The 15,200-nt window shown below is 67.1% G+C and overlaps 1 protein-coding gene across 2 annotated transcripts in view; it reads right to left on the reverse strand.

Moving 5' to 3' along the window:
• FLNA (filamin A) overlaps positions 1–15,200 on the reverse strand; it is a 39,492-nt gene that overhangs the window by 10,674 nt on the left and 13,618 nt on the right. The window contains exons 15-31 of one of the 2 annotated variants that reach the window (XM_050927416.1): positions 12,867–12,990; positions 12,395–12,555; positions 11,348–11,438; positions 11,004–11,173; positions 10,355–10,472; positions 9,013–9,275; positions 7,508–8,105; positions 6,915–7,088; positions 6,667–6,829; positions 6,008–6,168; positions 5,566–5,736; positions 5,355–5,478; positions 4,922–5,078; positions 4,438–4,627; positions 4,230–4,253; positions 1,022–1,269; positions 615–717 (exon numbers count right to left, since the gene is read on the reverse strand). In XM_050927416.1, the coding sequence (XP_050783373.1) occupies positions 615–717; positions 1,022–1,269; positions 4,230–4,253; positions 4,438–4,627; positions 4,922–5,078; positions 5,355–5,478; positions 5,566–5,736; positions 6,008–6,168; positions 6,667–6,829; positions 6,915–7,088; positions 7,508–8,105; positions 9,013–9,275; positions 10,355–10,472; positions 11,004–11,173; positions 11,348–11,438; positions 12,395–12,555; positions 12,867–12,990 (3,040 nt within the window). The remainder of the gene's footprint in view (positions 1–614; positions 718–1,021; positions 1,270–4,229; positions 4,254–4,437; positions 4,628–4,921; positions 5,079–5,354; positions 5,479–5,565; positions 5,737–6,007; positions 6,169–6,666; positions 6,830–6,914; positions 7,089–7,507; positions 8,106–9,012; positions 9,276–10,354; positions 10,473–11,003; positions 11,174–11,347; positions 11,439–12,394; positions 12,556–12,866; positions 12,991–15,200) is intronic. The other variant, XM_050927417.1, reaches the window with a different exon arrangement.

Raw genomic sequence — 15,200 nt, forward strand, 5'->3', positions numbered from 1 at the left:
CCCTAGTGTCACTCCTGACCCCCGTTCAGGCTGGTCTGTGTAAGGCAGGTGGGAATCGGACCCACCTGGGGGCAGAAAGCTGGGCAGGTCCCTCTCCACGTCGTGGGGGGGGGGGGGGGGAGAGAAACGTCCTGAGCTCACGCTGGGCTGTTCCTGGGGCAGTGCCCGACGGGCCCAGCTGGGCAGGTCCTTAGCCGAGCTCCCCAGGCTGAGCTGGTCTCAGTGTGTGCGTGAAGCCGCAGCTGGGGGGTCCCTACCTGTGTCTGCAGGAGAAAGAGCGAGCTTGGGAATGAGATGGAGCCCAGGCTGGTGGGTCAGGGGGCTAAGTGGCGCCCCGGGGGGAACCTGTCACACAGGAAGCCAGGCCAGAGGGACCCATGGGGTGATCCTGGGGGGCAGGGGACAACCAGGCCAGAGGAGAAGGGATTACTAGGCCGGACGCCAGGGTTGATGGGCCCAAAGGGCTGCTCTGGCTACATTAGGATCTCTTCTGTTCTAGGGGACTCCGGGGCGGGGTGGGAGGACCAGCTGCTGGCGAGGGGGACAGAGTCTGTTCCATGTCAAATGCCGCCTCCAGGGGACGCAGCCCCATGGCATCTGCCCCCCAGACTTACCCGTGATCTCCCCCTTCTTGATGGTGAACGGAATGACCAGGTCAAACGGCCGCAGCCCGGCCACATCCAGGCCGTTGACACCCATCAGGGGGCGGTCTGTGGCCTGCGAAAGACCCCAAGACACCCCCCAGACAGAGCAGTGAGCGGGGGCTGCTGTACAGAGAGAGCTGGGGAGGCCTCCAGATGCTACATGGGCCCTGGAACAGGCCGGAGGGGGGCTCCCACGGCGCCCAGCCGGGAGGATGCGTCCGGCCAGAGTCCTGTGTGTGAGCGAGCTTTGTGTCTGGGGAGATAGGCTGTGTTGTCATTACTTCATGACCTGCACGGAGCGTCCTGCATCACGGCGCTGGGCTGCGACACCAGAACAGGGAGGGAGGGGGCAGATCCCGGCCCCCCTGTGCACTCACCAGGACCTGGAAGGGGCTGTTGGGGATGTGCTCGCCCCCGAAGCGGACGCAGATGACATATTTCCCGGGCTGGGGGGCTGTGTAGAAAATGTCAAAGGTGCCATCCTCATTCTCCACCACGTCCACATCCACCTCGGAGCCGTCAGGCGTGCAGACCGTGCAGGTCACCTTCCCTTTGCCCGCTGCCTTGGTGTCCACCGTGATCACCGTCTCCTCCCCAATCTGGATGGTGGGGCCGATTCCGGCGCCTGAGGGGTGGGAGGGGGGGATTGAGAATCTGACCAAGCCACCCCCCTCCCCACCCACCACCCCCTCATGCAACTGCAGCAGCCGGGAAAGGAAATCCCCAGTCTGCCCCCAACTTCACCCCCAGCTGGAACCGGGCCCCACGATCAGGGTGCCCCCCGCGCCAGGCGCTGCACAGAACCTCCAGGAGCTGGGGGGGTCCCCAGCCCTACAGATGCCCCCACCAAGCGAGGCTGGGAGCGGCACGGATCCCCGAACAGCCTTGGGGGGCCCCCAAGGGGTGCAGCACAGAGCCAGCTGCGATCGGGGTCCCCGTCAGGCCACATGCTGCACAGATCTCCTGTCCGGCCCCCATCCAGGTTCACAGCCCCCTTCCCATCCCTGGCAGCGCCCAGCGCAATGGGGCCCCAACCCCAGGCCAGACCTGGCTCATCCCACTGCTCCCCCCACCACCCCCCTCCAAACAGCTGAGAACTGGCCAACTTGTGTCATGCGGCCCTCAGGGCGGAGAGCGTTAAACTGCCCATTAAAGCCCCAGCAGCAAAGCAAAGCAGCCCCCCACCCACCCCCCAGGCCCACCCAACCCCTCCCCTGGCAAGCAACCTGACAGTGCGAGGGCCTGAGGCTTCAATGCCTTCGGGGGCTGGCAATCCCCATTCCCCCCCACCGTGATTCAGGCGGGTCTGCCCGGGGGTGGGGAGCCCACAGAACCTCGCTCAGAGCCGGGGTTTGGTTCCAGCTGAACTTTGAGTGGACAGAAGTTTGGTTTGGGCTCAAAAACTAACATTTCGAAGCAAAGCTGAGAGCTGCCCTGGCCCCTCGCGCCTGACAGGGAAGAGTGTGTGTGTGTCCCCCCCTCCCCCCCCGAGACGCAGCCCCTCGCGCCTGATGGGGAAGAGTATCTGTGTGTCCCCCCCCCCGAGACGCAGCCCCTCGCGCCTGACGGGGAAGAGTATGTGTGTGTGTGTCCCCCTCCCCCCCCCGCGACGCGGCCCCTCGCGCCTGACAGGGGAGAGAGAGAGTGTGTGTGTGTGTGTCCCCGCGGCACGGCCCCTCGCGCCTGACGGGGAAGAGTGTGTGTGTGTGTGTGTGTGTGTGTGTGTGTGTGTGTCCCCCCACGACGCGGCCCCTCGCGCCTGACGGGGAAGAGTATGTGTCGTCCCCCCCCCCCCCACGACGCGGCCCCTCGCGCCTGACGGGGAAGAGTGTGTGTCGTCCGTCCGTCCCCCCCCCACGACGCGGCCCCTCGCGCCTGACAGGGAAGAGTGTGTGTGTGTGTGTGTGTGTGTGTGTGTGTGTGTGTCCCCACCCCCCACGACGCGGCCCCTCGCGCCTGACAGGGAAGAGAGTTTATGTGTGTGCGCCCCCCGCCCGCGACGCGGCCCCTCGCGCCTGACAGGGAAGAGAGTGTGTGTGTGTGTGTGTGTGTGTGTGTGTGTGTGTGTGTGTGTGTGTGTGTCCCCGCGACGCGGCCCCTCGCGCGTGACAGGGAAGAGTGTGTGTGCCCCCGCCCCGCGATGCGGCCCCTCGCGCCTGACGGGGAAGAGTGTGTGTGTCGTCCCCCCCCCCCCACGACGCGGCCCCTCGCGCCTGACAGGGAAGAGTGTGTGTGTGTGTGTGTGTGTGTGTGTGTGTGTGTGTGTGTGTGTCCCCACCCCCCACGACGCGGCCCCTCGCGCCTGACAGGGAAGAGTGTGTGTGTCGTCCCCCCCCCCCCCCCCAACGACGCGGCCCCTCGCGCCTGACAGGGAAGAGTGTGTGTGTCGTCCCCCCCCCCCCCCAACGACGCGGCCCCTCACGCCTGACAGGGAAGAGCCCCCGCCCCCCTCGACACATGAGGTTTGGGAGCTCTGAGCCCAGGGGCCTGGGGGGAACCCCGAAGCGGGCGGCTCGAGTCAGGGTTTGGTTCACAGTTGAGTGGGGCACTGTCTGCTGGAGAACTGGGTCAAACTTTCGCTCCAGCTCGGCAAATGGAGGCTGCTCCTGGGCTCACCAGAAAGCCACCCAGTCAGAACTCAAAACAGCCTCGAATTTCATCTTCCAGCCAGAGAAAGCCACCGGGAGCCTCCCGGCCAGTCAGCTGGAGGCTCATTCTCCCGTGAAATGCCCATCTGGAGACAGGTCTGACTCAGTTTCCCGGTGGAGAAAAATCAATCTGTGCCTTTGAATGGTCGGCTCCTGGAGCGTGTTGGTAAGTCAAGAACTTCGGTTCACAGCTCCGCGGACACTTTGGAACCCGGGTGGGCGCTAGCAGTCCCGTTTCCAGGCCTCCGCGTGGGACAGCAGGTAAGGGAACCTCTTGGCTGCTCAGAGCCATGAGGAGACACCCGGCGAGGGCGGCTCAGTTGAACCCGCATGACCACAGAGATGAGTCAGACTCTTGTTCTGCCTTGAGGCAGGATCTCAGCCCGCAGATGGGCCGGGGTGTGTGGGGGAAACAGAAAACCCCAGCGCTGAGTCAAAGGAGCTGATTTCCTCTGCAGACATGATTTTCAGCCCCGTCCTGCGGGGTGGGGAGGGAATCAGTGGTTGAGGGAGCTGCATTTTCCGGTGAAAACAGAAGTTTTCAGCCAAGCCAGAGAGGTCTGAATGCACCTCGAGGCAGTGGCTGGAAGGGAGAAGAAGCCGCTTCGCACCACAAGGGGTCAGAGGCCGCTCCAGCCTGGAAGCAGGGCCCTGCTCTGCTTGTCTGAATCTCTGAGGGGTGCCCTGGAGCTGTGCGAGGGCCCCTCCTGAAGCTCAGCTCCAGCGTCCCAGATCCCGGCTTCGGGGTGTCCCCCGGGCCCCCTTCTCCCGCAGGAGCCCCCTTGCCCTGGGGCGCAGGGTGAGACGGCCAGCGTGCGCAGGGCCCCCGTGGTGCTGCTGCCAGGAGAGGGGGGTCACCCATCCCTCCCTCCCGAAGCCATGCAGCCCCGGGCCACGCGGCCATGCAGGGAGGGGGTGGGTGCAGCGGCTGGCTTACCTAGCCCGTGACCTCCGATCGACACTACGGTGACGGGGCAGAGAAGCGAGGAAAGGTCAAGTGAGACACAGATCACACCCCTGGCAGCCCCCCGCCCCCCTCCCGCAGTGGTGGGCCCCAGAGGTGGCTGCCGAAGCAGGTGATGTGTGCCAGCGTGAGGGTGGCGCAGCCCCCCTGCCCACCCCGTGCCGGCCCCCGCGGTGCTCACCGGTGACGGTGCACTTGCTGGCGTCGCCGGTGGGCAGGGCACGGATGCGGTAGGGGGAGTAGGGGATCTCATCCCCGCCGTATTTGATGAGGATGGTATAGCGGCCCGTCGTGTCCGGCACGTAGGAGACCGTGTAGGTGCCATCCTGGTTGTCCCGGATCGTGGCCTTCTTGGGCTTCCCCTCGGGGTCCTGGGGGCATCAGGGGGATAAAGACAGAACAGATTCCCCCCTCCCACCCTCCGGCAGCCCCCTCCCACCCTGCTCCCCGTGATCTGCACGGCCGGCAGCCCCTCGCTGGCGTCCTGGGGGCGTCGGGGAGTGGAATAAACAGAGAACAGACCCCCCGCCCACGCACCCTCCGGCAGCCCCCTCCCACCCCGCTCCCCGTGATCTGCACGGCCGGCAGACCCTTGCTGGCATCCTGAACAGAGAACAGAGCCCCCGCCCACGCACCCTCCGGCAGCCCCTTCCCACCCCGCTCACCGTGATCTGCACGGCCAGCAGCCCCTCGCCAGCGTCCTTGGCGTCAATGGTGAACTCCACAGGCAGGCTGGCAGGGACCCCGGTGGTGTTGAGCCCGGGGCCGCTGGCCTTCACTTTGCTGGCGTCGTGCGTGGGCAGAACCTTCACCTTGAAGGGGCTGGAGGAGGTGGGGGGGGGGGTTCAGTGGCGGCCAGGCAGAGGCCGCGCCCCACTGCTCCCCCCTGGAGTGGGGCGAGGTCTCCGTGGGATGGCCACCCGTGCCCACACCTGGCTCCCTACACCCAGACCGGCCTGGGCACCCGTGTCTCAACTCCCAGCCCCTTTCCTGGGCTTGGTGCCCTGGCCTCACCCCCTACTGATCCCACACGTCCCACATCCCCCAACAGCACAGGGCCCATCTGGCTGCACTCAGCCCCCTCGCCAGCCCCGCTACCTGCGCGGCACTTCTTGGTCTCCGTAGTGCACGGCGATGCTGTATGGCCCCTCGCGGCTGGGGACGTAGCTCACCGTCTGGGTGCCGTCACTGTTGTCCACCACCTCCACCGGCTCCACCACGCCTGGGGGAGGGAGATGCCGGGGATCAGAAGGTGTGGGCTGGGCCTCAGTTTCCCCTTTTCTTCCCCCCAGCAGCAGCAGGCACTCACCTTTGGGGCCCTGCACCTTGACCTGCAGGGGGGCCACGCCCGCCTGGCTGGTGTCAACAGAGAAGGTCTGGGGCACGCTGGCCCGTACGACGCCTGGCGTCAGTCCTGGCCCCGAGCACAGCACCTTGGACGAGTCCACCACATCGTGCACCGGCACCTGGAAGGGGCTCCCTGCCGGGGGGGGGGGAGGGGGGAAAGAGAAGGGGAAACTGAGGCCCTGTGCCCCCAGCCCTGCCCCCGCAGCACCACCAGCCCCACACGACACCTGCCTGCAGGGCACCCACAGCCCAGGTCCTGTCCTCTTACCCAGACCCACCGCGGGCCAGTCCCCACTGAAACAGACTGAGCTTTGCCCCGTTACCCAACCCTCAGTGCCCCATGGCCCAGCCCCACGCCCCTTTACCTGCCTCCTCCAGCCCAGCCCCACACCCTGCCCCCATACCTGGCACCTGGTGCCCGCCGTAGGTGACGTTCAGGCTGTAGGTGCCGGGTTCGTAGGGGACGTATTCCACCGAGCAGCTGCCGTCCTTGTTATCGGTGCAGGACATCTTGGCTTCAGAGGGGCCCTCCACGGCCAGGCCCAGGCCCCCAGTGCCAGCACCCCTGGGTGGGGAACGAGAGAGAAGCACAATGGGGCTCAGCCACTCAGGGCAGAGAACCCGAGCCGGGACCTCTGAGCGGTGCCATGGCCCCCCTTCCCCTTCCGCGTCCCCCTCGAGCCAGGACCCCAGAGCGGTGCCATGGCCCCCCTTCCCCCTCCGCGTCCCCCTCGAGCCAGGACCCCAGAGCGATTCCAATGCCCCCCTCCTCGCCCCGAGCGGTACCAACGCCCTTCTCCCCCCCGTGGTCCCCCCGAGCAAGGACCCCAGAGTGATGCCAACACCACCCTCCACCCTGCTACCCAGGACCCCCGAGCAATGCCAACACCCCCATCCCCCCGTGCCCCCCCCCAGAGTGGTGCCAACAACCCCCTCCCTGGCCCCCCAGAGCCAGGACCCCCAAGCAGTGCCAATGCCCCCCATCCCACCACAGCAGAGACCCCCGAGCAGTGCCAATCCCCCCTCCCTCCCCCGAGCGGTGCCAACGCCCCCCAGCCCTCACCTGGTCTCCACGGTGAAGCGATTGGGCTGGTTGGTGGTGCCGCTCTGGAGGCCTGGGCCGTGCACTCGGACCCGGGTGGGGTCACAGCCCTCGGTGACGGGCACCTGGAAGGGGCTATTGGGCACGGGGCTCCCGTCGTAGGTCACATCAACTGAGTGGACGCCTGCCAGGGGGTGGGGAAAAGGGAGGTCAGGGGGGCGGGGCTCCGCCCCCCCCAGCCCCCTCCCACACCCTAGCCCCCGGCTCACCCTCCTCGTAGGGAGTGTACTCCACACGGTAGGTGCCATCGCCAAGGTTCTGCACAAGGGCCTCGGTCAGGTTCCCTGAGGGGTTCGACACCCGGGTCTTCACGTGGGGCCCCCCGGCCGCGCCCAGCGCCCGGGCATCCACACAGAACTCAGTCGTGGCCTCCCGGAACACGCCTGAACCAGGGGGCGGGTCAGGCCGCGGGCCAGCCTGCCCCCCGGGAGTTAACCCTGCCCCCCAAGCTGCCGGGCCCCCCCCTTCCTCAGCCCCGGCGGGTCTTTGCCCCCCACCCATCACGCCCACCCCCATGCATCTGTCCCCCCAGCCCCCTACCAGCTCCCTGAGCCTGTCAGACTGTCACCCCCCCGGCCCAGCCCCATGCCCCTTGGCTACCCCCACAGCACCCCCTGCCTTCAGCTGACCATCCACGCCAGGCCCATCCCCCTGCAGCCTCCGTCCCCAGCCCCCTGCACCCCCCATCCCCTGTGCCCCTCGTCCCCATCCCCTGCTCCCCGCTGACTGTCACCGTCCACGCTGAGCCTGTCTCCATGCACACCCCATCCCCCAGTGCCCCCTATCCCCAGCCCCTGCTCACCGTCACCATCCACGCCGGGCCCGTAGACCTTGACCCCGGAGGTGTCGAGGGCCGGCTCCACCTGCAGTGTGCTGGGGAAGTGGGGCACGGGCTGCCCGCCGTACTTGATAGTGATGGTGTAGGTGCCGGAGCAGAGTGGGGTGTAGGCGATGGTGTAGGTCCCGTCACCGTTGTCCTGCACCCGCACCTCGGCCTGCGCGCCCCCCTCCGAGATGATCTCGATGGTGAGCTCGGCGCTGCCGGCCCGTGAACAGTCCACGTGGAACTGGCCCGTCTGGCCGGCCGTGGCCCGCTCCAGCCCCGGCCCCGAGCAGGTCACCTTGGAGGGGTCGAAGCGGGGCTGGATGGCCGCCCGGAAGGGGGAGCCGGGCACGTGGGCGCCCGCAAACAGGATGTTGATGTTGTATTCGCCTGGCTCCGTCGGCAGGTAGGAGACGGAGCAGGTGCCGTCCCCATTGTCCAGGCACTCAATTTTGGCCTCGCAGGGACCCTCCACCGTCAGCCCCAGGCCCCCCGTGCCAGCCCCCTTCGTGTCAATGGTGAAGGGGGCGGGCGAGCCAGCCTGGCCGCCCTTCAGACCTGGCCCATAAGCCTTCACCTGCGGGGAGAGAGCGGGGTGAGGGCCCTGAGCTCACCAGTACCCACCCGCCCCCTTCACCGAGGCCCCGCCCCTCGCCAGGTACCCATCTGCCTGAACCCCGCCCACCTCGCCAAGGCCCCGCCCCTCCCCGGGTACCCATCCGCCCTAGCACAGGGCCCCTCCCCGGGTACCTGTCCACCCAAGCACCGGCCCCCACCCACCTCGCCAAGCCCCGCCCCTCCCCGGGTACCCGTCCACCCAAGCACCGGCCCCTGCCCGCCTCGCCAAGGCCCCGCCCCTCCCCGGGTACCCGTCCACCCAAGCACCGGCCCCCGCCCGCCTCGCCAAGCCCCGCCCCTCCCCGGGTACCCGTCCGCCCTAGCACAGGGCCCCGCCCGCCTCGCCAATGCCCCGCCCCTCCCCGGGTACCAGTCCGCCCTAGCACCGGCCCCCGCCCGCCTCGCCAAGGCCCCACCCCTCCCCGGGTACCCGTCCGCCCGAGCACCGCCCCCCGCCCGCCTCGCCAAGGCCCCGCCTGTCCCCTCCCCAGGTACCCATCCGCCCAAGCACCAGCCCCTGCCCGCCTCGCCAAGGCCCCACCCTTCTCCGGGTACCCATCTGCCCAAGCACCGCCCCCCCACCCGCCTTGCCAAGGCCCCGCCCCTCCCCGGGTACCCGTCCGCCCGAGCACCGCCCCCCCACCCGGCTCGCCAAGGCCCCACCTGCCTCGCTAAGGTCACATCCCACGCCCATCTCACCAGGTAACCGCCTGCACTAGCATGGACCCCCAACCACTTCCCCCCAGCCTCTCTCTTTGGGCAAGGGAAGGACTCTAGCCCCTCAGCAAATGGGCCTGGGGGGTCCCACCTCCCAGGTCCCCCCTGGCAGGGCTGCCCATGGGGGGGAGGTCGCAGGGAACACCCACCTTGGAGGGGTTGGTGGGGGGCATCGCCTCTATGGGGAAGGGGCTGCCGGGCACGGGGGCTCCGTCATAGGTCACCTGCACCTCGTAGGGCCCCTCCTCGCGCGGGATGAATTTCACCACGTTGTTGTCGGGGCTCAGGCCTGGCTCTACCTTGCAGGGCACTGGCTTGCCCGCCGGCCCCGTGATCTGAGCGGCCACCTTGCCCTGCCCGCCGGCCCCCTTGGACTTGACTGTGAACTCCTGGTCCTTGCCCGCCTCAACCTCTGCACAGAGGGGGAGAGCCATGAGCCTGGACCCAGGCACGTCCGCCAGCCCCCACCCCACGGCCGGGCCCCATCTGCTCCACCACGGACCCCCACCCTGCCTGCTGTCAGATGTTGCCCCTCCATATAGGAGCCAGGTTTTCCCAGTCCCCCTGTGACAAAGTGGGGGGTTTCTTGGTTTTTCTGTGTTTTCCTGTGGGTCGCATGCAGAGGGGGTAGGACTCAGTGTCCCTGGGTGTTACTGGTTTAACGAGGGGAGGGGAGGGGAGAGGGAATTTGTTGGGGGACAGGACCAGAGAGGGAACTTGGGACCCCGGCCGATGGCCTGGAGGATGGAGACCCCAGTGACTGGTGACCTGGATGCCCAGCTCAGGAGTCGCAGCTGGTTCTGGCCAATGGGGGACAATGGGCTGTGGGGAGAGGACCCCGGTGACCTGACCAGCCGGCTCTGGCCAGAGGGGGGCTGAGAGGAGAGGAGACCCAGGCCTTCTGGTTTTACGAGCTTGTTTACCTGGAGAGAAGACAGAGGCCCAGCTGGGAAGCAGGGGGGCTCTGGGCTGGTGGGGGAGCAGGAAGAGCCCCCTTGGCTGCCGGGGGACTGGGATGTGCTGGGCTGAGGGAGGCCAGGCCTGAGGCCCTGAGAGGTTCCTGTGCTGGATTCAACTCTCAATAAACCCTCCTGTTTTATGCTGGCTGAGAGTCACTCTGGGCTAGAGAACAGGGGGCATCAACCCCTTCGGGGGTGAGGAGGCCCAAGGGGTCCAGAGCGAGGGGACTCCCTGGGGGGGCCCACAGCAGAGACAGACATGCTAAGATTCAGAGAGGTGCGGCTCCAGGAGATGGGGGGGCCTGATCCTGAGAGAGAGTGGCCCCCTGAGAAGGGCTGTCGCACTGGAAGGGGCACCCCCCACGGACCACATGGGGCCAGGAGTGCGCACGCTCTGTGAGTCCATGACACCACCCACCAGCATCGCGCTCGCCCCCAGGCATGGGGCAGGCTCAACCCCCAGCTCCTCAAGTGCTGGGTGTGTCCCCTTAGCTGGGTCAGGAGGCCCCGCCCTCCCCACTCAGGTACGCACTGTCAGCCAGGCCGGTGATCCTGATCTTGCTGAGGTCCAGGCTGGGGGCCACGCCCACGCTGAAGGGACTTTTGAGGATGTGGTCTCCGCCGTAGGTCACGGCCACGCCCAGGGTACCCTGTGTGACGAAGCGGGAAGGTTTGTATCCTTTTGTGTGCATGCCTCAGTTTCTCCATGTTACTCAAGTCTCTCGGTGGTGGGACAAAGGTGTGTGACTGTCGCAGCAGCCCCTAGAGCGCAGGTGTGACTGCGACAGGCACAGACCACGGCTGGCCACTGATGGCCAGGGCATCCCTTCCGTGCTATGTTGGCTGCAAGCCCCTGCAGGCTAGAGATGAGGGGGCACAGCGGGTCCCTCACCCCCAAAGGGAGCAGAGACCAGAGCGAGGGGACTCCCTGAGGGGGCCAATGGCAGAGCCAGGCTGCTAAAGACTTAGACAGGTGCAGCACGAGGTGCCGGCGGGGCCAAGAGTTTAACCCCCAAGAGAGTGCAGCCCTGAGAAGGGCCCGTCACACTGAAGGGGGCTCCTCCCAGGGGCCGTACAGAGCCCAGCCCCAGGCCCAGGCCTAGGAGGACTTGCGGGAGGGGCCCCTCAGAGAGCCACGCCCTGCCGGCTCGGGGGGCTGGAGCCAGGGCTCCCCTTCATACCTGCTGCACAGGGGTGTATTTCACTGTGTGGGTCCCGTCGTGGTTGTCGATCACCTCCGAGTCCCGCACTGCCTCGCCCTTGGCTGGGCCGGTGAACTGCACGTCCAGCGGCGCCCGGCCCCCTGCCTTGGCATTCACCGTGAAGTGGGTGGGTTTGCCCAGCTCCACACCTGCCAGGGAGAGCCCATGGGGGTCAGGGGGTGTCCTTGCCCCTCTTCCCCCTCCATCCCCCCCCACTGCCTGCGCTCCCCCTTTCCCCTCCATCCCCCCATGCTGCCTCATCCCCCACACCAAGTCAGAATTTTCTCCCTTGCCCAGACCAGACCCCTCCCCTCCAAACTCACCGGTCCGGTTCAGCCCAGGCCCTTCGGCCTTGACCTTGCTGGCGTCGTGAGATGGGTCCACCTTGATGCGGATGGGGCTGGTGGGGGTCGCCTAAGGAGGTAGCAGGGAGTCAGAGAACCGTGAACCCCCTCCCACCACTCTGAGCAGGACAGCTCCCCTCTGCAATGAGCCCCACCACCCCCTCCAAGGCCCCCCAAGCCCAGGAAGTGGGGAGCTCCCAGCACTCCCAGGGCAGAGTGTGACGAAGTGGGGTTTTATTCATCTTATTATGTTGCATGTGAGTCTCTGTCCTACACTAATAAGGTGTGTGCCTCAGTTTCCCCATGTACTGCACCAAAGCTTCGGTGGTGGGAATTTGGTGCAGGTGAGGCTGCCCAGCTGTTTGCAGGTATGTAACTGGAGACCCCGGAGGGGGGTGTGACTAAGTGACACCTTTTGCCAGGAAGCAGGACAAAGAGGAGGAGAAGCAACAGATGTGTTGGAGGTCGGTTGCTGGAAGCTAGGCAGTCTACCTGGGGGACTGGAAGAGAGGGGCCCCCATGTGTCTGGCCCCGGACTCCCAAGATGGGCTTGGCTGAAAGTCACCAATTTCTGTTATACACTGTGTTCCTGCCAACGAATACACCGCTCTGTTCTACGGGCTGGCTGAGCGCCATGTCGGGGGGGGGGGCAGGGCCCTCTGGCAGCCCCAGGACCCCGCCCGGGGAATTGCTGGGGAAAGCGCGCGGTGGGGCAGGAGATGCTGAATGCTCCGAGGTCAGAGCGAGAGAGGAGGCTCCCCCAGAGTCCTGGCTGGTTTCGACTTGGGAAGTTCCAGAGCATCGCCCGGGGACTCTGACAGAGAGCCTGCCCCATAGGGGCGAGCAATGAAAAACAGCAAGATGGTGCCCCGGCACCTCCACCCGATTATCTCCCCCCTCACATTGCGCCCATCCCACCCCTTGCTCCCCCCAAGGCCATTCCCCCAAAATATGGGCAGGATGTGATGAGCGGAAAGCACCAGCATTTTGGTGCCCCCCCTTCCCCCTGCTTTCACCCTGGCAGACCTGGTCGGCGAAGAGCACCATGATGGTGTAGGTGCCGGGCCCGCGGGGCGTGTAGCGCACAGTGAACGTGTCATTGTCGTTGCGGATGATGTCGAAGTCGATGTCGGCCTCAGCCGGCCCCACCACGCCTGGGGCGCACTTGATCCCAATGCTCACATCACCTGGGCGGCGGGGGACCCAGCAGAGCCATCAGTTCCCCACAGAGCCCCCCTACCCTGCCCCCCTCTGCCATGCCCAGGTGACCCTCAAATCGCCAACCCACCCCCCACAAGTCCCCCTGTGTGGGGGGAGCGGGGAGACCCGTTAGACCGCCCCCACGGCTCCCGCCCTGCAGCCTGCCCCCAACCCCCACCCATCAGCCCCTTAGCTCACCCCCACAAAAACCCTCCTGGCTCTCACCCTGCAGCCTGGCCCCAGGAACCCAGCTCCCCTCCAGCGGCCCCCAGCCCCCCAAGCCCTGCTCGGCTCTCACCCTGCCCAGCCTCGGCACAGTCCACGGTGAAGTAGGTGGGTTCATGGGCCTTGAGCCCCGTCTTGGCCACGCCGGGGCCGTACACCTTCACCTTATGGGGGTGGCTGCCAGCCCCCACATTCACCTGGGGGGAAGGGACAGGTCAGATGGCCCCAGGTGAAGAGCTCAGGGGGGTACCCAGCACCCCGACAGGAAATGGGTCCCAGAAGGCCCCAGCTACAGGGTTCGGGGCAGGAGGGTGCTTGGCATTATAATGCCTATTGCTGCTGTAATACACACAATCCTCCCCACCCCACCCCACCATTGCATTGCCCCCCACCCACTCCCAGAGCCAGGGAGAGAACCCAGGCGTCCTGGCTCCCAGCCCCCACTCCCCTCCTAGAGCTGGGGAGAGAACCCAGGCATCCTGGCTCCCAGCCCCCCCACTCTAACCCACCAGCCCCCACTCCCCTCCCAGAACCGGGGAGAACCCAGGAGTCCTGGCTCCCAGCCCCCACTCCCCTCCCAGGGCTGGGGAGAGAACCCAGGCGTCCTGGCTCCCAGCCCCCCCACTCTAACCCATCAGCCCCCACTCCCCTTCCAGGGCTGGGGAGAGAACCCAGGCGTCCTGGCTCCCAGCCCCCCCACTCTAACCCACCAGCCCCCACTCCCCTCCCAGAGCCGGGGAGAACCCAGGCGTCTGGGCAATCCCAGGGTCTCAGTGGGGTGGGAGGCAGACAATGGGGGCGTTATTTCAGGGAGTCACTCCCACCCCCAGGGCCCAGCCTCCGGTGCATTATGGCCCAGAGGCTTCCTGCCTGCCAAGGCCTGGGATCACTAGGCCCAGCCTGTTACCATAGGTAATCCCCCAGTGCAGTATGGGACACGTGCTTCTGGGACCCCCTGTATCCTCCCAGCCCACTGCATTATGGGACAAAATCCCTGGAAAGTGAAGGCCTGGTCTGGAGTCACTAGGCCCAAGCTGTTGCTATGGGCAACCCCCACCCCGGCCCCAGTGCATCCTGGGACAGAGGATCACTACACAGCCAAGGCCTGGGATTGCTACACCCAGGTAGGTCCCCTCCCCCGCCCAGCCCCAGGGCATTGTGGGACATGCACCCGCCAGCGAGCCCCAGGGCATTGTGGGACACGCGCCTACCGCTCCCAGGGCATTGTGGGAAATGCCCCCGCCCAGCCCCAGGGCATTGTGTGACACGCGCCTACCGCTCCCAGGGCATTGTGGGACATGCCCCCGCCCAGCCCCAGGGCATTGTGGGAAATGCCCCCGCCCAGCCCCAGGGCATTGTGGGACACACGCCTGCCGCTCCCAGGGCATTGTGGGAAATGCCCCCGCCCAGCCCCAGGGCATTGTGGGACACGCACCCGCCGCCGTCCAGCCCCAGGGCATTGTGGGACACGCACCCGCCGCCGTCCAGCCCCAGGGCATTGTGGGACACGCACCCGCCGCCGTCCAGCCCCAGGGCATTGTGGGACACGCACCCGCCACCGAGCCCCAGGGCATTGTGGGACACGCACCCGCCACCGAGCCCCAGGGCATTGTGGGACATGCACCCGCCACCGAGCCCCAGGGCATTGTGGGACACGCGCCTGCCGCTCCCAGGGCATTGTGGGACACGCGCCCGCCCAGCCCCAGGGCATTGTGGGACATGCACCCGCCACCGAGCCCCAGGGCATTGTGGGACACGCACCCGCCACCGAGCCCCAGGGCATTGTGGGACATGCACCCGCCACCGAGCCCCAGGGCATTGTGGGACACGCGCCTGCCGCTCCCAGGGCATTGTGGGACACGCGCCCGCCCAGCCCCAGGGCATTGTGGGACATGCACCCGCCACCGAGCCCCAGGGCATTGTGGGACACGCGCCTGCCGCTCCCAGGGCATTGTGGGAAATGCCCCCGCCCAGCCTCAGGGCATTGTGTGACACGCACCCACCGCCGCCCAGCCCCAGGGCATTGTGGGACACGCACCCACCACCAAGCCCCAGGGCATTGTGGGACACGCACCCGCCGCTCCCAGGGCATTGTGGGACACGCACACACACACACACCCCCCGCCGCCCAGCCCCAGGGCATTGTGTGACACGCACCCACCGCCGCCCAGCCCCAGGGCATTGTGGGACATGCACCCGCCACCGAGCCCCAGGGCATTGTGGGACATGCACCCGCCCCCCCCCACCCCCCAGCCCCAGGGCATTGTGGGACACGTGCCTGCCGCTCCCAGGGCATTGTGGGACATGCACCCCCCTCCCGCCGCCCAGCCCCAGGGCATTGTGTGCCACGCACCCACCGCCGCCCAGCCCCAGGGCATTGTGGGACACGCGCCTGCCGCTCCCAGGG

Source organism: Gopherus flavomarginatus, chromosome 18 (assembly GCF_025201925.1).
Source record: "Gopherus flavomarginatus isolate rGopFla2 chromosome 18, rGopFla2.mat.asm, whole genome shotgun sequence".
Lineage (NCBI taxonomy): Eukaryota > Metazoa > Chordata > Testudines > Testudinidae > Gopherus > Gopherus flavomarginatus.